Source organism: Salmo trutta, chromosome 4 (assembly GCF_901001165.1).
Source record: "Salmo trutta chromosome 4, fSalTru1.1, whole genome shotgun sequence".
NCBI classification, from domain to species: Eukaryota; Metazoa; Chordata; class Actinopteri; order Salmoniformes; family Salmonidae; genus Salmo; species Salmo trutta.
The window spans coordinates 15,334,708-15,356,400 of record NC_042960.1 but is presented as its reverse complement, the minus strand read 5'-3'; the positions used below and the strand labels follow the sequence as shown (position 1 = coordinate 15,356,400).

General features: G+C 42.9%; 1 protein-coding gene and 1 pseudogene across 1 annotated transcript; both read right to left on the bottom strand.

Annotated features, from left to right (window-relative positions):
* Window positions 1-1,552: 1,552 nt before the first annotated feature.
* On the bottom strand, window positions 1,553-4,877 carry LOC115191507 (lecithin retinol acyltransferase-like; annotated as a pseudogene).
* A 3,064-nt stretch (window positions 4,878-7,941) lies between these two features.
* LOC115191893 (lecithin retinol acyltransferase) lies at window positions 7,942-9,917 on the bottom strand. Its single transcript, XM_029749893.1, has 2 exons — window positions 9,310-9,917; window positions 7,942-8,715 (listed from the first exon to the last, which is right to left on the bottom strand). The coding sequence occupies exons 1-2, from the start codon at window positions 9,865-9,867 to the stop codon at window positions 8,563-8,565; spliced, it is 711 nt and encodes a 236-aa protein (XP_029605753.1). The 5' UTR covers window positions 9,868-9,917; the 3' UTR covers window positions 7,942-8,562.
* Window positions 9,918-21,693: the final 11,776 nt, after the last annotated feature.

Below are 21,693 nucleotides of genomic sequence, written 5' to 3'. Positions count from 1 at the left end.
TCAATGCCCTGGCTGAGGGAAGGAGGTTCTCATCCAAGATTTGACAGTACATGGCCCCGTCAAATGACGCGGTGAAGTTGTCCTGTCCCCTTAGAAGAAAAACACCCCCAAAGCATAATGTTTCCACCTCAATGTTTGACGGTGGAGATGGTGTTCTTGGGGTCATAGGCATCATTCCTCCTCCTCCAAACACGGCGAGTTGAGTTGATGCCAAAGAGCTCCATTTTGGTCTCATCTGACCACAACACTTTCACCAGTTGTCCTCTGAATCATTCAGATGTTCATTGGCAAACTTCAGACGGGCATGTATATGTATTCTTGAGCAGGGGGACCTTGCGGGCGCTGCAGGATTTCAGTCCTTCACGGCGTAGTGTGTAACCAATTGTTTTCTTGGTGACTATGGTCCCAGCTGCCTTGAGATCATTGACAAGATCCTCCCGTGTAGTTCTGGGCTGATTCCTCACCATTCTCATGCTCATTGCAACTCCACGAGGTGAGATCTTGCATGGAGCCCCAGGCCGAGGGATATTGACAGTTCTTTTGTGTTTCTTCCATTTGCGAATAATCGCACCAAATGTTGTCACCTTCTCACCAAGCTGCTTGGCGATGGTCTTGTAGCCCATTCCAGCCTTGTGTAGGTCTACAATCTTGTCTCTGACATCGTTGGAGAGCTCTTTGGTCTTGGCCATGGTGGAGAGTTTGGAATCTGATTGATTGCTTCTGTGGACAGGTGTCTTTTATACAGGTAACATCCTAATCTCAGCTCGTTACCTGTATAAAATACACCTGGGAGCCAGAAATCTTTCTGATTGAGAGGGGGTCAAATACTTATTTCCCTCATTAAAATGCAAATCAATTTATAACATTTTTGACATGCGTTTTTCTCTATATTTTTGTTGTTATTCTGTCTCTCACTGTTCAAATAAACCAACCATTAAAATTATAGACTGATCATTTCTTCGTCAGTGGGCAAACGTACAAAATCAGCAGGGGATCAAATACTTTTTTCCCCCACTGTATATACCTGATGTGTAGGATGTTTACTCTTCTTAAACTGTCAAAACTTTTAACTAATAAAATAACGCAAATTGAAGAAAAAAAACGACTATCACCACAAACATGACATTTCCCATATGCTTTTTTTAAATGTCATGTACAATGATAATGCAGTGATACTGTAACGGTCGTCGTAGGAAGTGGACCAAAATGCAGCGGGTAGGTGAATGCTCATATTATTTTATTACGAACACCACACAAAACAACAAAACGAAAAAACGAACGACAGCTAACAGCTCTGCAGGCTAAACATAGCAGTGCACGAATACAACTTCCCACAAAGGGACAGGTGAAAACAGGCTACCTAAGTATGACTCTCAATCAGCAACAACAATGTACAGCTGTTCCTGATTGAGAGCCATACCAGGCCAACACAAAGAAATACACAACATAGATAGAACCTAGAATACGACACATAGAACATAACCCAAAAACCCCGGAATACTCTAACCAAATACCCCTCTACATAAACACACACCCCGAACCACATAAAACAAATAACCCCCTGCCACGTCCTGACCAAACTACAATAACAAATGACCCCTTTACTGGTCAGAACGTGACAGATACTGATAGTGGGACATCATTTAAGCATTCCACATTCCGCAGTCATTTCAACGAGTGTCTTTGCATGTCATGGCCATTTTGTTTTACGATGCCATCCAGATGGTGAAGGGGACGAGCAGGGTGGGTACTGTGTTTAGCAGCGTTGGGGAGCCCAGGTGTAACACGGTGCCCGTTCCACACAGAGCTGTGAGGTAGGCGTTCATCCTTCTGCAGATGATCTTCCTCACTGTCAAACAGAACTGCAGGAGAGAGGATGAAACAAGAGTAAGCATCCTTTACATCTTTTTTTTATCCACCAGATGAATAAAAGCTTGTGAGTGCTTTAAATCTTAACATCGTGTTAACATCGAGTGAAAGAGAGGAGTGCTCTTTGCCTTAGTCTTTGAAAGCCTTCGTCTTTGTTTGATTGAATTGGGGCCTTTGATATTCTAATGGTTAATCGTTATTGTTAATTTTATTTATTTATTCATCCATGTCCATTTGTAACCATTGAGATGCAAATCTCTTTTTAAAGGAGCTCTGGCCAAGAGGCAGCATCCCAATCATACATACAAATGAAGTACAATGACGATTCAACAATTAATGAAACAGCATGAGATGTCTTAATATGACAGAACATTGTGATTCAACCATAAATACCTCTATTCTATAAAGTACTGTGTAGCAGTGGTTCCTATCCAGGGCTACTGGCATTCCATCCTGAAGTTTTTATCATTACTTTGATTTATATTACAATGCATTTCTTATTTAAAATGAGGACTTCCTGTGTCTACAGTAAAGGGGCAAAGGGGGTACCCCTCCACTGTTTTGGTGAACAGCCGCAGCCAAACAGCGATGCATGGGGGCCTTTAATGCATTAACACTAGATGGTGCTGCTCACCAGTGTACTACGGTCCAACTCGACAAGTCTGTGGTTTTGTCCCAATTCTCCACTTGCACACGTTCTCTCATGGATTTAACCAATGTTAGTAACTCCCTCCCTCCGCCACTGCTTACACCAATCAGATGCTTTTGAATCCATTGATGGGGAGTGTGCAAGTGCACACTTTTGGAGAAGGGTAGAGAATCGGGATGCAGCCTTTAAGTTCACTTTTCGTTGGCCTAAAAGCAATCTATCCACAGCAAAACACAATCATCTGACCTTTTCAGAGAAATGTACACCCTTTCAACCACTCTCATCATACAGTACATTGCATCAGTGTGCAGTATTCCCACATTGATTGGCTATTGTCTGAGCTAGGGGTGACCACAGCATGTCTAGACTAGACGTTGGTACCAGCACACCTGTGTCGTGTTCAGATAGAAATGCCATGATTAGAGCTTACCCCGATTCCTTACTTACATGCCAGAGAGGTTGCATGTCTGTTCTACCCAATATATTTCTGAGGGTTCCACAACACTGTGCCCTGCTGAACTTAGACCAGGACCCGTATTTATAAGAGTGATTAAGTGTGCTGATCTATTACCAGCTTTGACTTTTAGATTCTAATTCGTCTCAGACTCCTAGTCTGAGACGCTTCATAAATATGGTGCCTGATGACACTCACTAATTATGCTCCAGAGATTTTGAGGAGTCTGTCCATGAATCATGAACCGTTGATCATTTGAACCAGGCGTTTTACTGCTGGGCTGGAACAAATGAGCCACCTCTGGTGTATGCCAACTGCCGTCATCTGAAGTACTCAAAAGTAGGCTGCTATAAACAAGAGACATTTTAAATCCATTCTCAAAGCCAAAGGAGTTGAGCAACTAAGCCGCTATTTCACCATACTTTTCATCACAGTCAGTCGATGTCAGCGTGAAACAGCACTTTTACTTGAAAGACCAAAACATATCTGACGGTTGAAGAAAGATTTCATCCTATGCGTTTCCCTTTTACCTATGTTCCGATTTGGCACGTGAGGTGACGGAGGTCAATTTAACGACACCACTTGATAGTCCCATAATCTGTGTTTTGTTTCATAAAATCCATTGAAATATCTGGCATATTTCCCACGTAACCACATGCCAAAACTCTTTCAGAAAATGTCCCTCCAGTGTGACCTTTTGACCCTATGACATAGGTGACTGGATAAATAGAGACACTTTTGTGGCTCCAATCACATGTACCAAAAGGGGCATTTCCGAAAGGTTGGAGAGAAAATATGCTCTGAGCTAAAGCAGATTCCTTCCAATAAACATTTCTTGTGTTCTTCACTCAATAGTATATGAATAGTATTACAAAACGTTTGTCTGACCGTAATTTGAACCAGCAGTAACTCTGACTTGCCTAAGTTAAATAAAGGTTAAATAAAAAACTCCTCCCATCAGTGGTTCATTGCCCTGAGCATTATGCAACACCAAGTACTACAGTGTACTATTGGCTCATGGTCTACAATGTTATTCCTACAGTCTCAAATAAAGCATTGTTTTCTTAACATCTTCTTGAGTAACCCCAGCCATTCCACTGATCTAATCCAGTACTAGTCCAGCACACAACTATTATAGGGCTTGATGATTGACAGGGTGTGCTAAAACTGGGATAGGTCAAGTCAGTGGACTGACAGTTGAGGGGACGTTTGGTACACCCTATTGTCTAAAGTGACACCCTCCTTTACAGTGCCCTGGGGGGTCACGTGATGGCTTCGCTCTGAGAAGTTTGTAGTGACTGATCTTAGTCGTCCGGGAAATCACCATAGATTTTCCGATCACATACTAACCACAAAACGTGTAAGAACAGCGCCCTTTGACAAAGGAGAACCCCATACTCCACCTGGTAGGTCCGGTAGCTGATGGCCATGCTGTAACGGCAGTACATGACGTAGTGTTCACAGTTGTACCACAGCAAGCCGTAGGTCATGGAGCCCATGAGCTTCTCTGCCCTCCTGGCCACCTCGTCCCCTTCCAGAGGGGGCTGGCTGCACAGCTTGTCCATGTGGTTGACCAGGATCTCTGAGCCATATGCAAAATCCGCCAACTAGTCACCCTGGCGCTCGCTGACTTGGCTATCACCCCTAGAATCAGCCAGTTGTTGGTCACCGTCTTGCAGTGGCACCCTTGTTCTTGGTGAAGACCGGAAGGATGTCCGGGATGAAGTGGGCCACCCGGTTGTTGCCCAGGTAGATGCCAAAATGGGTGAAGAGAGTTCTAGGGACCTACAAAAGGTCGCCACGTTTGTACAGGGACGGGTCATGCTTAAAGTCTTTGTCCTTGTCCTCTTCACCTACATTAGAAGCGATGAAGAAGAGGCTGAGGAGTTGGAGGAAGGGAATCATGGTGGCAGAACTAAACTATGGTTTGACACCTGGCCGTTTTATCGAGGCTAAGGGTCTGGGAGGAGCCAAGCACGTGGGTTTAGAGGTTTCTCAACTTTGCAGTGCAATTTTGACAGAAATAAAGGAGCTTTCCACTAATCGTGTGGTTTCAAGGGCGGCTTAATTTCACAACCGGGAGGGTTTAATTGGGGGAAGTGTTCCAGTTATGTGGCTTTCATTGGCAAATCAGAATAACAACCCCCAGTTTAAAAGGTCAGAAATATCTTATAGCCTGAATAAACAGTCAGGTTGAGTTGTATAATGCTGACTCACTCTTGATATGTCTGGAACTGTGAATACCCCATACAGTAGAAAGAAAATAATAATGCATAGTCATTACTCAGCAATATTATCCAGAGAATGTGTATATTTTATGAATGTAGCTTTTGCGTAAATTGACTTTATATGATTAAATATTTGGGTTTGGAAATATTATGGGGATATATTGGGGATTTTGTGTGGCCAATCATGTCAATAACATGATCATTTGAAAAGGCTATATGTCACGTTCTGACCAGTAAAGGGGTTATTTGTTATTGTATTTTGGTCAGGACGTGGCAGGGGGTATTTGTTTTATGTGGTTCGGGGTGTGTGTTTATGTAGAGGGGTGTTTGGTTAGTTTTTTCCGGGGTTTTTGGGCTATGTTCTATGTTAGTATATTTCTATGTTCTAGTCTAGTCTTTTTAGTTCTATGTTTAGTTTATTGATTTGGCCTTCAATTGGAGGCAGCTGTTCCTCATTGCCTCTGATTGAAGGTCCTATATAGAGGGGTGTGTTTTGTTTGGGTTTTGTGGGAAGTTGTGATTGCATAGCTGTGTTTAGCCTGTAATCCTGTTCGGTCGATCGGTTTCTTGTTTTGTTACGTGTTCAATAAAGTTAAGATGAGCACTCAACCCGCTGCATTTTGGTCCACTACGTACGACGACCGTTACAGAACTTCCCACCACCAACGGACCAAGCAGCAGGGTAAGGAGCAAAAGAGGAATTATGTGGACTATTCAGAGACTTGGACATGGGAGGAGATCCTGGACGGGGCAGGACCATGGCATCAGGCTGGGGAATATCGTCGCCCACCGGAGGAGATAGAGGCAGCCAAGGCGGAGCGACGCCAGGATGAAGCTCTATACACACGGTTGGCATTTAAGCCTGAGAGGCAGCCCCAATAATTTTTTGGGGGGGGCACACGGGTAGTTTGGCTGGGCCAGAGTTAAGCCCCAAGCCAACTCCCCGTGCTTATCGGAAGCAGCCTGTTATTGGTCAGGTCCCGTGCTATGGGGTGATACGCGCGTTGTCGAGGCCGAGCATTCCCAGGCCGGTGTGCGAGGTGCCAACGCCCCGCATTTGCCAGGGGGAAGCGGGCATCCAGCCAGTAAGGGTGGTACCAGTACTGCGCTCGAGACCGCCAGTGCGCCTTCATGGCCCAGTGTATCCTGTTCCCGCTCCTCGCACCAGCCCTGAGGTGCGTGTTTCCAGTCTGGCACATCCAAAGCCAGCACCACGCCCCAGGCTTCCAGTGCGTCAGCCCAGTCCAACTCGTCCTGTTCCTGCTCCTCGCACTAGCCTTGGGGTGCGTGTATCCAGTCTGGTACCTCCACTACCAGCCCCACGCATCAGGCTTTCAGTGCGCAGTCCCCGTCCAGAGCTTCCAACGACAGTGCCCCGTCCAGAGCTTCCGACGACAGTGCCCCGTCCAGAGCTTCCGACGACAGTGCCCCGTCCAGAGCTTCCGACGACAGTGCCCCGTCCAGAGCTTCCGACGACAGTGCCCCGTCCAGAGCTTCCGACGACAGTGCCCCGTCCAGAGCTTCCGACGACAGTGCCCCGTCCAGAGCTTCCGACAACAGTGCCCCGTCCAGAGCTTCCGACGACAGTGCCCCGTCCAGAGCTTCCGACGACAGTGCCCCGTCCAGAGCTTCCGGCGACAGTGCCCCGTCCAGAGCTTCCGGCGACAGTGCCCCGTCCAGAGCTTCCGGCGACAGTGCCCCGTCCAGAGCTTCCGGCGACAGTGCCCCGTCCAGAGCTTCCGGCGACAGTGCCCCGTCCAGAGCGTCCGACGACAGTGCCCCGTCCAGAGTGTCCGGCGACAGTGCCCCGTCTAGAGACGGCCCACAGTCTGTAACCGAGTGAGACGGCCCACAGTCTGTAACCGAGTGAGTCGCCCTACAGTCCAGAATCGGCGCAGCCAGAGTCGCCCTACAGTCCGGAGCTCCCAGAATCGTCCGTCTGCCCGAAGTGCTTCAGCCCGAGGTCTACAGCGAAGCGCTTCAGCCAGAGGCATTCAGCGGGGGTGGACAGGTTAGGTGGGAAACCAAGGCCAGAGCCTGAGCCACATCCACAGTAGGAGGATTGGGGAGGGGGGGTGTAGCACGGGAACCATCGGTGACGGCAGCCACCCTCCCTTTAGTTTGGGGGGTTTATTTTGTGTTTATTTTTTTTGTGGGAGGTGCATCTGGGGTCTGCACCTTTGGGGGGGGGGGGATACTGTCATGTTCTGACCAGTAAAGGGGTTATTTGTTATTGTAGTTTGGTCAGGACGTGGAAGGGGGGTATTTGTTTTATGTGGTTCGGGGTGTGTGTTTATGTAGAGGGGTGTTTGGTTAGTGTTTTCCGGGGTTTTTGGGCTATGTTCTATGTTAGTATATTTCTATGTTCTAGTCTTTTTTGTTCTATGTTTAGTTTATTGATTTGGCCTGCAATTGGAGGCAGCTGTTCCTCGTTGCCTCTGATTGAAGGTCCTATATAGAGGGGTGTGTTTTGTGGTTAGTTGTGATTGCATAGCTGTGTTTAGCCTGTAATCCTGTTCGTTCGATCGTTTTCTTGTTTTGTTACGTGTTCAATAAAGTTAAGATGAGCACTCAACCCGCTGCATTTTGGTCCACTACCTACGACGACCGTTACACTATGGGTGGTATTGACAGAGATGCAATGTGAGTATTAAGATGCACTGTGATTGCATTTACCTACCTGTATTGAAAAATGCTTTGTTAACATATTTCCTGGAACCAGACCAAAACAAACCAAATGATAACTTCAAATATCTTTATTAACATTTCTGATATTTACAATGTATTTGATTGAAAACAAAATGATCTGCTCTCAAAACACATAAGTATTGTATTAATCAGCATAGTACTCTTAGAGTTTCAAACTGAATGTATCTATTTAGAAAATTATACAAGAGTATCATCATTGAAGAAAATAAATTATTTACAGATTAGACTACAGTGACTTACACAGTAAGATAAAAAGTAGAAAATGCGCCTTGGCCAATCTTTTGGGGGAAATATGGATGATACATTGGTCACAGAGGGATCATATGGCCTTTATAAAAGCTTTATAATGCCTTAATGGCCTACATACAGTAAGTGTTGACATGAACACTCACATGTAAATTGCTTGGCCTGCAGCCACATTGCCCTATGTTTACGTTTGGCTGGCAAGGATCAAATCAAAAGTGAATGGATGGTAGCTCTTGCTGTAACAATGGCCTATTATATGATATGCCACTATAGGCCTATACCAAAGGCAAATGAGTTGGGAGGTGCCAAGTAATGTCATCACAAGGACCAATGAAAAGACACCATCCCAAATAGTTTCTATTGAAATGTCCATATAGGAGTGTTTGAAGGCTTTGAACATTGGCTTCTCAGCCGGCCATCCACAGAGTGAAGGGGATGAGGATTGTGGGTAACGTAGTTGAAGGCGCCAGGCCAAAGCAGATGATGTAGATAATTCCCAGGAGAACACTGAGAAAGACACTCCTCTGGTCTCGGATGATTGATTTCAGGCACTCACAAAACTGCAAAGAAAGGAGATAAATAATTAATACACATGTAGGTTTAGGATTTTTATGAACAACTCCTTTAGGCATATTTCATTTATTTATGTTATAAATCAAAACTTGTATGAATTATGGAAGAAAAGAGAGAAGACCAAAACAACAAACCAAAGCCCAAATAAATGTATTTTCAGTAACACTGAATAAAACACAATGTTTCTGAATATAGTTGCCTATTAAATTAACCATGGCATAATATAATTTAAAATGGAGATGCACTGTCATGAATATAAATACAAAATATGGGATGGAAATATCAAAGGTTGAAGATGCTGTGCCCAATAAGTATTACAACCAGGTCTAACATATATCAACAATTCAATCCGATGCATTTGTAATAATTTTAATCTAAATGCAAATCTCTGAACACATTATCTATGCCATAATCTAAAGATAACAGTCCTCGCTGTGATACAGGTCATGCATATGCAAAATATTTTAAGAAGACACTACATTATCTCCTGTAGCGTAAAAGTTAAGGGGTCAGAATTATGCACAATGTAATTGTATTGAAAATAAATAAATAAATATATAATTCAAGGAAAATAAAATTACCATTTCCGTTTGCTGACTTTTCGCTGAACCGTATCTGCAGTATGTAACAAAATGTTCACAGTTATTCCATAGTAAACTGTAAGGGATGGCGCCGACGAGTTGTTCTGCCCTCTCTGCAACTTCTTCATTTGGGAACGGTTGTTGCGCCTTGAATTTTCTATCCATATGATTCACCAATATGTTTGAGCCATATACAAAGTCGTCCAAGGTGTCCACGCGCACCGTGGCACACTTGTACAAGCAACCCATGATGAGTCTCTTATTTGTGATAACTTTTTTGATTATCATCTTATCATTGGTTAGCACGGGCATGATATCTGGGATCAGGTGAGCGACTTTGTTGTCACCCAAGTAGATACCGAAGTGCGTGAACAAAGTTCTCGGCACCTCCAAAAGGTCCCCTCTCTGGAGAGACAACGGCGCGACTATATGACTATATGTCGTGCGCTCTGTGCATCCCGCCTCTTTGCGTTTCCCATCCGTCCATTTAAACTCAAAAAGTTTGAAGTTCGAGAGAAGGGATAGCTTTTCGACGAGAAATGTCAACGAGTAGAGCATGGTGAAAGTTCCTGTCCAAAGTTGTCTGAGAGTTGTCTGGGAGAAGTGGGTTTATATGCGCACTAGGAGGAGACTAGTGCAGCTTAAAGGTAAACCCCGAAGACACGATTGGCCACAAAAGACATTCCCATGGTGTTTATGGCACGTATGGCGTTTTTCTTTAGTCTACAGAAAATGGCATATTGTTTACTTTACTTTTAATCATTTGTTTATGCTTAAGGTGTAAGTTGATTTATATAATGTAAGTTCATTACCATTACATTTGTAGGATATATAAATCAAATATTATATTATAAGCCTATAATTACAGGCTCATTGGAATCATATTGAACAAATACATTCGATTTTGCTATTTACAATTTTATAATCAAAAAGGCAGATTTTTAAAATAAAAAAATGATGACCTTGTGCCTAGAATCTTGAAATTATTTAACTTTTATTTTATTACATACAGTATTTTATTTAATCTTTATTTAACTAGGCAACTCAGTTAAGAACAAATTCTTATTTACAATGACAGTAGGCCCTATGTGACAGTCAAGACAACATTTTGAAGAGCACCTTGTCTGGCCAATTAGGCCTAAATTGTCTTTTAATCTAATCTAACTCAGGGATCTTTACAGTTGTTGTATTCAAAGTAAATTAAACTTGTCTGCCAAGCATTGTGCTACAATTGGACTTTTACCCAATTTTTTCTGCAATTTCGCGATATCCAATTGGTAGTTACCCAGCTAGCACGGTGGATCTGGGCTGATTCTGGCTGAGAGTCGGGGCACTCGGCTGAGAGCCAGACTCGGCCGACGTCATGTGGCCCGACGTCATGTGGCCTTCGGCAGTATTACTTATGGCTAGGATGCTTGGATTGAGCTCAGGCCGATTCCGGTGTGAGTTATCTGGCCCAAATGTATATATTACTTGAGGTTCGGGCCGATTCCGCTGATGGTTATCTGGCCCAAATGTATTACTTGGGGCTCGGGCCGATTGGGGCTAGTCTCTGGCAGATGATTACATGGGCTGCTTTATATATAATTAACATTAACACTAACACTACTATGTAGTATTTTGATACTTTGTGCAAGGCAATTGATAAAAGCATTAAAAACTTTGTGGATGGAGCCTCCCGAGTGGCGCAGCGGTCTAAGACACTGCATCGCAGTGCAAACTGCGCTGCTACAGATGCTGGTTCGAGGCCCGTACCGGCCGCGCCCGGGAGGCCCATGAGGTGATGAACAGTTGGCCCAGCGTCGTCCGAGTTAGGGGAGAGTTTGGCCGGCCGGGATGTCCTTGTCCCATCGCGCTGTAGCGACTCCTGTGGGGGGCCAGGTGCATGCACGCTGACACGGTCACCAGGTGTACGGTATTTCCACCGACACAAAATGTTTTTTTTTTTTGTGGATGGGTATAATTTGTATGTATAAAATGTATAATAGTAATATTTAAAATTACTAAATCGGGTAATTTTGTTTACATTTATTTAAATTTGCATCGACCGCTGTACAAACATCAAGCATTCCCTGTTAACATGTATAATATGTTAGCGTGAACGGGTCCCTTCCTTAGCTAGCTAACTACCTAAAAGAATGAGGAGATGGTAGCTGAAGTTGAACAGGAGAACTGGGTTTTATTGCCCTCAAAATACAGGCTAACAGAGGGTTAGGAGGGCTGCCTTGGGAAGGCTGCCTTAGCGGGGATATCACTGACAGTCCAGTTTCGGTATGCCTTCGCTCTTGCTCCAACGACCCCCCTCAACCCCAAAACGAGTGACTTATGATGTTATCATTGAAACTGTACATTAACTAGAGGTCCATGACAAAGGCTCCAAAGTGGGTCAAATTTGGAAAATACAAAAGTAAACAAAGATAGAGTTGAAATGTGTTTGGATGAACTTCTAACCCCCCTCTTATCAACTATAATATTTGGGGTTGAAAGTTGAGGTCTGACCGTCACTGACCTCTGTAAGACTGCAGATGTGAAGTGATCTTTTTGGGGTCAGAAAAGGGTTGTGTTGTGGTCACATCAAGGTCAAGTCAAGAGCCTGTTGACCTCAAACTTCCCTCAACTCTAACTGACTGGCGTCTTAACATAATACATCCAACAGGATTTGCAGTTCAGTGCCTGTGTTTCTCTAAGTCTGGACAGATGAAAGGCTCCAAAGTGGGTCGATGTTGTATAATACAAAAGTCAACAAAGATGGGGTCGAAATGTCTTGCACGAACTTCTAACCGTCCTCTTATCAACCAACATATTTGGGGTTAAAAGTTGAGGTCTGACCGTCACTGACCGTTGGAAGACTGCAGATGTGAAGTGGTCTTGTTGGGGTCAGAAAAGGGTTGTGTTGTGGTCATATCCAGGTCAAGTCAAGACCCTGTTGACATCAAACTCCCATCAACCCTAACTGACTGGCGTCTTAAAATATCAAATCCAACAGGATTTGCAGTTCAGGGCTGGTCTAAGTCTGGACAGATGTTCAGATCTTGACAGTGCCTGGAGAATTGTAGACTTATCATGAACCACATCGATAGATAGCCTAACGATCCTAACACATGCGCAGAACCTGTGTAAATGCACCCTGCTCCCATTGTGTTAGAAAGTAATGTGACATTTTGTAATAGTAAAAATGAGAGTCCAAAGGCTTCATTTATAAAACGTTCAGGCGCACAGATTTGATCGTAAATTGTGCATACGACGAAATCCACAGCAACAATAGCTAGGTTTCCATCCAATTGGCGACAGATTTTCGAGTGAAATATTCAAAAATACAGATTTTCCCACCAGTGGTTTTTCCACAAAACTGACTTGTTGCAGATGAAAATTAGTACCTGATAACACAAAATGTTCTTTTTCGCTTAAGTTTTCATGTACCAAATACAAATCTAATGTTCAATATGTTTCCATTGCATTTTCAACTCGAGCGATAGTTTTGTCACAAAAACTGTTGTGTTAAATAGCAATGTGCCTAGTCTGGTCTAGCCAACAGCTTGCAGATACATTGTGGGTAGGCTCTGCGGGTAGGTTAGTCTACAATAGCCTACATGATGAGAATAATTTTATTTATCAAACTTCAGTCAAGTATCGATCACCACGTCACCAGAATAAGACCCTCAACATTTATTGGAAAGGGGCATCAAGCTTCATAATTAATTTAATCTGTAAACTAATAAAATACATGTTTTCCCGAGTCGTAGTGGGAGGACCACACACCATGTCATCGTGTGATTCCAAGTTTACTTCGACATGTTGGTTATTATATCAATATTTCTGCATAAAGGCCGTTCCACCGCCATTTCTTTCATAAGTCATTTTACCGTCACAAAAAGATCCCACCATGTCGAATGAACAAATGATCTATCGGCATTTAGAAAATTATACCAAAACTTCTTGCTTCCATCACGGTGTGACTTTACTTGCATAAAAACTGTGGATGGAAACGTGGTTGGAGTGATTCGTAAATCTTGAAGTTTACATTAAATTATGCCATTTACATCAATTTTGCATGATATTTTTGGATTTACAAATGAAACATAGGCTTACCATTTGTGAATAACAACTTTATTCATGGCTGTATATATTATTATAAAAACCAAATGTTGTCATATTTTAAGAAATGATCAAACGCAGAACGTGGTATAAAAATTAAGAAGGTTATGATAACCACATGTCAACCAGCACTCTCACGTTCCACTTCTGGTGGTCGTACCACGTTCAGCTGAATGAGCTTACAGTTCGTGACCATAACTTGAACTCCTGGGTGGCATTCAAACAAACATTTGGCCTCTCCCCACTCAGAGATTTACTCCCCAGTCAAATGGCCCCATAGTTATAGCAGTCACCACTGGGGGACTTTTAACAAGGGTCCTGAAAGGTAATTCCGTGAGGGCCACCAATAGTCAGTGTCGGCTTTGTTCTTGGCACCATAAACTTGAGATTATTACTGAGAGAAGCACGTTGTCTATTTGCTAGGTGAGAGTCACCAGTTTGAGGATAACCCAAAAACTGCTCGTTAGGCACTTCTTTTGACTGAACTGTCAGTGATATACACTGTATAACTCATTTAACCATTTAGGATTGCAAAGGCAAATAGAGGTGAACCTTAACTTCCACTTAAAGCTGGAATCCTTCATGGTAAAACTGCCAGGGCCGTTTGCAATACAACAACAAAGAAGATAGTGCAAATCCCCAGTGGCGCTCTTTCCCCCTCCTGCGGATTCCATCTTTAAGCAGATTTTCCACTTGGTCATGCATTGATGTCATTGGGAGACTACATTAACATTTGACTGAAGTTCAAGCCCCCCCTCCCATACTGAGTCTTAAAATTCTTAGACTAACTGACTGAACAGCTAACTGTACTGTATATGTAATGAAATATGAAACACAGCTATCTCTTTGTGGTGAAGCCAATGTAATGGCCAATGAGAGGCTTTGACGCTGTCGGCCGGCATATTGGTACCCCCCAGAAGGAGCAGTCCCTCCGTAGGAATTAAATAAATTATAGCTCTCCCCCCAAAAACAAATGTGCAATGGAGGCGTACCGCCAAAATGGCTGCGTGGTGTCTTCAATACAGCGCCCCTGACAGTCATCCACGGTTTATACACATCAGTGGGTGCAGCAGACTAAATACAGGACTGGAAAAAGGCCGATTGCAGATTCAAATGTCCATGCAGTTACCTCAGTGTAACTAACTAATAAAGTAGAAGAGGTTTTCTGTTTTTTCATGTTAATGCATACGTGACTGAAAACTCTCCAACACAAATTCCCTTCAACAGACAGTCACACCAACACATGACAGAGCATCCAAGCCCTATCTAATCAGTTGGTCCCAAGCCTAGAAAATAAGTATTTTTCCTGGCACTTGAGAGAGCACGAGAGCACTAGGAAACACTTTCCATCTGGCGTCTCTCCCCAGTTTCAAGGAGGAGGAAGAGGGCAGTTCAACGAGAGTTCAGGGAGAGTTTACTGTTGTTTAGGTTTGGGGGCCCGACAGTTGACTCCCAGGTCAGCCAGGCCTTATTTGTCTGGGTGCCTGGGTTTCACGTGTTGTTTCCCATAGTAAAAATGGGTCATCGAGAGGTAGCCAAGGTGTGATTTATCACCTATGTCAACAACGGGGGCTACAGATGTAACTTTATAACCCACTAGGTATCGTTATGACTCCGCCAACTGTTTGCTTTGGTGTGGAAAGCAAAACAGAACTGAAAGAAGATCTAGGACACCCTGACCAGAAATGTAGCTTGGCTACCAGTAAATAAGATACAACTAGCATTGTGTTTATGGTGGTCTGCATGGTGATATTAGAAGTGTCAGTTACGGTTCATTTACAGCATATTACATATTGATCCGTCAATTAAGACCCTGGTGGGAAATCAGAAAATGTTGGAGCACTGCCTGGGTGAATATGTATAGGCCTATTTGTACAAATAAAAACAATTGCAATGCACTCTTTGGACTAGAGACATTATAATGCCCTAGTTTTGTAATAAGTACAAGAGCACAGGCAAGTGCTACCACAGTATAGCCAAGTTCTTGAGAGAACTGTGAGTGCATTTTCTAGAGAGGAATACCATTGAGAATGCCATGTATTATAGGTGGAAGTGGGACGAAGTAGAGGAGCACAGCCGGGCTTACCGACCCACCGACTGACCTCCCAGCATACTGTACTTTGAATATAATGGGCCCCTATTGGGTGAAAGCAGTTCTGAGAAAGTGGTCCCCCAGATCTCTCACAGGAACAGCATTTTAAATATGTGGTCTAGTGGCCTATGGTCTGTGTTTTAGTGGTAACAGACAAGGGTTGGGCCGACTCAGCCGATATATAATTAAATCGAATATTGTGATATTTGACATTGACAACATGGAAGACTATACTCTATTTGAACTTTACAACTCAAAACTGTGCCGTTCTAAGTTTTATCTAAGCCTTATTTTTTTCGCCACACAAAGATAATTTAATGAGAGTGTGACTATAATATTGTAAATAAGGACAACAATTGTACAGTCTGGAATGATGTAGTTATTAATGGTGAAAAACGATTATATCAGATATGGCGATATTTGGAGTAGCACATCGTAGAAGAAGTCTCCCCAAATATCGCCCTACCCTATAACATACTACTCCTAGCATACACTGGGTGTTCAAAACCTTAGGAACACCTTCTTAATGTTCAGTTGCACCCTCTTTTGCCCTCAGAACAGCCTCAATTCGTTGAGGCATGGACTCGACAAGGTGTCAAAAACATTCCACAATGTATTTCTTTTATTTAACCTTTATTTAACTAGGCAAGTCACTAGGCAAATGTTGACTCCAATGCTTCCCAAAGTTGTGTCAAGTTGGCTGGATGTCCTTTGGGTAGTGGACCATTCTTGATACACACGGGGAAACTGTTGAGTATGAAAAAGCCAGCAGCGTTGCAGTTCTTGACACAAACCGGTGCACCAGGCACCTACTATCATACCCGGTTCAAGGCACTTGAATCTTTTGTCAAACCCATTTACCCTCTGAATGGCACACATACGTAATCCCTGTCTCAACTGTCTCAAGGCTTAAAAATAATTATTTAACCTTTCTCCTCCCCTCCATCTACACTAATTGAAGTGGATTTAACAAGTGACATCAATGAGGGATCATAGCTTTCACCTGCATTCACCTGGTCAGTCTATGTCATGGAAAGAGCAGGAGTTCCTAATGTTTTGTACATTCAGTGTAGGTTGACCCCTGACACTGTTTTTTTTATTTTTTATTTTATTTTATTTTAGGCAAGTTGAGAACAAGTTCTCATTTACAATTGCGACCTGGCCAAGATAAAGCAAAGCAGTTCGACAACATACAACAACACAGAGTTACAAATGGAGTAAAACAAACATACAGTCAATAATACAGTAGAAAAATACATCTATATACAATGTGAGCAAATGAGGTGAGATAAGGGAGATAAAGGCAAAAAAAGGCCATGGTGGCAAAGTAAATACAATATAGCAAGTAAAACACTGGAATGGTAGATTTGTAGTAGAAGAAAGTGCAAAGTAGAAATTGAAATAATGGGTTGCAAAGGAACAAAATAAATAAACACAGTAGGGGAAGGGGTAGTTGTTTGGGCTAAATTATAGATGGGCTATGTACAGGTGCAATGATCTGTGAGCTGCTCTGACAGCTGGTGCTTAAAGCTAGTGAGGGAGATGTGTTTCCAGTTTCAGAGATTTTTGTAGTTCGTTCCAGTCATTGGCAGCAGAGAACTGGAAGGAGAGACGGCCAAAGGAGGAATTGGCTTTGGGGGTGACCAGAGAGATATATCTGCTGGAGCGCGTGCTACAGGTGGGTGCTGCTATGGTGACCAGTGAGCGGAGATAAGGTGGGACTTTACCTAGCAGAGACTTGTAGATGACCTGGAGCCAGTGGGTTTGGCGACGAGTATGAAGCGAAGGCCAGCCAACGAGAGCGTGCAGGTTGCAGTGGTGGGTAGTATATGGGGCTTTGGTGACAAAACGGATGGCACTGTGATAGACTGCATCCAGTTTGTTGAGTAGGGTATTGGAGGCTATTTTGTAAATGACATCGCCGAAGTCGAGGATCAGTAGGATGGTCAGTTTTACGAGGGTATGTTTAGCAGCATGAGTGAAGGATGCTTTGTTGCGAAATAGGAAGCCAATTCTAGATTTAACTTTGGATTGGAGATGTTTGATGTGAGTCTGGAAGGAGAGTTTACAGTCTACAGTCTAGTTTGATTACCATGTCCACCCTACCTACTCTATCTCTTTCATCTCTCCCCCTCTTCTTCTAATCTGTCTAAATGAAGCATAAAAAGATACCCCCAAAAAGTATTCCAAGCATAGGGTTATGTGGTGGAACACGCAACCACACAAAACCCAACAGTACCACATAGATAGGCTCCAAGCAACCTATTACTGTCTGAGACAGAGACAAATCTGAAATTAGTTTGAGGTGTTTTGACTGCACTGGCACAGTTTGTCCTCATTTAAACCTTTGAATACATTCCATTGTGGAAACGCTATAAGCAACCCATTACTGTCTGAGACAAATCCGAGATGTGACAGTTTTTCCCCTCAGTAACAAATCTGAAATGAGTGTTTTGGTTGCAATGGCACAGTTTGTCTTCATTTAAACCTTTGAATGCATTCAGATTGCAGTGCTCAGAGCAGAACTACTGCCCAGTCAGAGATCCCAATTCCTCCAATTTCTCAACCCCCTGAATGCTTGAAATCCCCTGGAAAACAACGTAGATGGGTGTCAAACATATCAGAACACCGAGTTCAATTCAATCAAACTCTCGTTCTGGAATTTTTTTCACCACGACTCTTTTTCCCATGGTCAAATAAATGCATGTGAGAGCTGCAACATTGAGATTGCATTCCTAGTCGTCTTTATTGAAGTCTAGTTGGGCATCTCAGTACATTGCTGTATCGTATTGTAACAAACAGCGACAGGGGAATGTCCCTTGTGGGTCTCGAACCCCTGGTCTCCCAGATCGAAAGCCTACCTAGGCAAGGGTCTTGACACTGCGTTTCATTATACCAAGTCCTTCACATGAACACGACTCTCCGATGACCTCGCAGACAGCATCCCACTTCTGACACCAATATAGCGAACAGTGTCACAGGGAAACCCCCCTTGCGGATCTTTTGCAACGCCAGGGTCGTGGGTTCAATTCCTGCTTGGGCCACCCATGCCAAAAATGTATGGAGGCACTGTAAGTCACTTTAGATAAACGTATCTGCTAAATGACATACTTCTGGAGATCATAACCAGGCTGTTTAGGCTAGGGTCAAGGCTGATAATCTGTGTCAGGCGACTGAAATAACAAAGACCCAGAAAGCCCTGATGGTTCGTATTCAGTAGTAGGCCTTTAAGAAACAAACAGGAAATATTGTCTCTTCCATGGCCTCAAATGAACCAAGTATTCCTCTCCAAGTCTTGGGACATATGAGGACACTGATGTGTTGTTTATGGTCTCGATGCCAGAAACAAATGGCCATCTGGTTCCATCCTTCAAAAGTTCTTCAAAAATACATACCAGATACCGCAGCCAATTAGCAGCAAAATTGCCCATTGGAAGCCTTGTTTTTGTTCAAAGGCTTTGTGCTAACAATGTGTGTAGCGTTGGGGTTACACAGTACACACAATGTGTGTAGCTTCAGTGTTAGCTTCAGGGCTAACAATGTGTGTAGCTCGGAACAACTCTGTTCCCAGGAGGACCACAATGAAAAGGACTGTCACAGCATTTTTGAATGGATGTTTTTACAATGGTGGTTAATGTAAATGATTACAGACCGGTGATTGATTTTGGACAAATGTGTCATAGCTTTCACATCCTGACTCATAGTAAAACTTGGTGTGTCAGTATGTCTGAAAAAGTTTCTCAGGAGGTTCAAAGCCATTTTAGGTCAAGAACTGGCTGCAGTGATGTTTATTCTTTTAGACAGGGCAGGAGATGCATGGATATTCTGGAATATAAATAGTGAATGATCTCTTGTAATATATCCAGGGGGCTAAATGCTTTACCAATTTTCCACAACAAACAAGTCTTTCTATTTTCAAAAGGAATTATTATTGAATCATTGTGTAAGGTCTATACATTGAAAAACAGTAAAGTCCCAAATTATTGGCACCCTTGATCAATGAATGTATTTATGAATAGACAAAGCCATCTATCACGTGACACCATTCATACCTATGTGAAGACTCAATAGCGCATTGAATCCAAATGAAGTCAGTTAAGATGGCATCTCCGGTCGGAACAGTTTGTGCTGCAGGCTGAGATTAGCAATTATCAACTTATTATGTGTGCGATTTCAAAATAATTGGTTCAAGGACATACATCTGGTGTATCAGAAACAAATGTTGGTACCATGATTGTCTTTGAAAATGGTGTTTATTCATATGAAGACTTTTTCCCATTCACTATAATGGGTATTCTGTTTTCCTCTAAGAATGCCTGCAGTACAGAGGTCGGCCTTGAACCTCGTGGCTTCAATGAGAGGGGGCAGTCGTTCTCCCCTGCTCTTTATAAAGAGTATAAAAAAGATTATACAAAATAAATAATATAATGAGCTACAGTACCAGTCAAAAGTTTGGACACACCTACTTATTCAAGGGTTTGTCTTTATTTGGACTATTTTCTACATTGTAGAATAATAGTGAAGACATCAAAACTATGAAATAACACATGCAGTAACCCAAAAAGTGTTAAACAAATCAAAATATATTTTATATTTGAGATTCTTCAAAGTAGCCACCCTTTGCCTTGATGACGGCTTTGCACACTCTTGGCATCCCCTCAACCAGCTTCGTGAGGTAGTCACCTGGAATGCATTTCAATTAACAGGTGTGCCTTGTTAAAAGTTAATTTGTGGAATTTCTTTAATATGTTTGAGCCAATCAGTTGTGTTGTGACAAGGTAGGGGTGGTATACAGAAGGTAGCCCTATTTGGTAAAAGACCAAGTCCATATTAGGTCAAGAACAGCTCAAATCAGCAAAGAGAAACGACAGTCTATCATTGCTTTAAGACATGAAGGTTAGTCAACAACTTTGAAATGATGATGAAACTGGCTCTCATGAGGACCACCACAGGAAAGGAAGACCCAGAGTTACCTCTGCTGCAGAGGATAAGTTCATTAGAGTTAACTGCATCTCAGATTGCAGCCCAAATAAATGCTTCACCGAGTTCAAGTAACAGACATATCTCAACATCAACTGTTCAGAGGAGACTGGGTGAATCATGCCTTCATGGTCGAAATGCTACTAAAGGACACCAATAAGAAGAAGAGACTTGCTTGGGCCAAGAAACACGAGCAATGGACATAAGACCAGTGGAAATCTGTCCTTTGGTCTGATGAGTCCAAATTTGAGATTTCTGGTTCCAACCGCCGTGTCTTTGTGAGACACAGAGTAGGTGAACAGATGATCTCTGCATGTGTGGTTCCCACTGTGAAGCATGGAGGAGGAGGTGTGATCGTGTGGGGGTGCTTTGCTGGTGACACTGTTGGTGATTTATTTAGAATTCATAGCACACTTAGCCAGCATTGTTATTACAGCATTCTGCAGTGATACGCCATCCCATCTGGTGTGCACTTAGTGGGACAATTTTTTTTTCAACAGGACAATGACCCAACACACCTCCAGGCTGTGTAAGGGCTATTTGATCAAGAAGGAAAGTGATGGAGTGCTGCATCAGATGATCTGGCCTCCACAATCACCCGACCTCAATCCAATTGAAATGGTTTGGAATGAGTTGGACCACAGAGTGAATAAAAAGCAGCCAACAAGTGCTCAGTAAATGTGGGAACTCCTTCAAGACTGTTGAAAAGCCTTCCAGGTGAAGCTGGTTAAGAGAATGCCAAGAGAGTGCAAAGCTGTCATCAAGGCAAAGGGTGGCTACTTTAAAGAATCTAAAATGTAAAATATATTTTGATTTGTTTAACAATTTATTGGTTACTACATGATTCCATATGTGTTATTTCATAGTTTTGATGTCTTCACTATTATTCTACAATGTAGAAAATAGTAAAAATAAAGAAACCCTTGAATGAGTAGTCTATCAAAAGTGTGTAAGTTTTAGCATGTGTCTATTAGTGTGTCTAAACTTTTGACTGCTACTGTATTTACATTTTACATTTACATTTAAGTCATTTAGCAGACGCTCTTATCCAGAGCGACTTACAAATTGGTGCATTCACCTTATGATATCCAGTGGAACAACCACTTTACAATAGTGCATCTAAATCTTTTAAGGGGGGGGGGGGGTTAGAAGGATTACTTTATCCTATCCCAGGTATTCCTTAAAGAGGTGGGGTTTCAGGTGTCTCCGGAAGGTGG

What these genes read in the sequence shown, in the direction of transcription:
- LOC115191893 (XM_029749893.1), bottom strand. Translation starts at nt 9,867, where the DNA reads ATGCTCTACTCGTTGACATTTCTCGTCGAAAAGCTATCCCTTCTCTCG. An exon ending in AAAGTCAGCAAACGGAAATG is followed by an intron (nt 8,716 to 9,309) that starts GTAATTTTATTT and finishes CTTTCTTTGCAG; the next exon opens with TTTTGTGAGTGCCTGAAATC.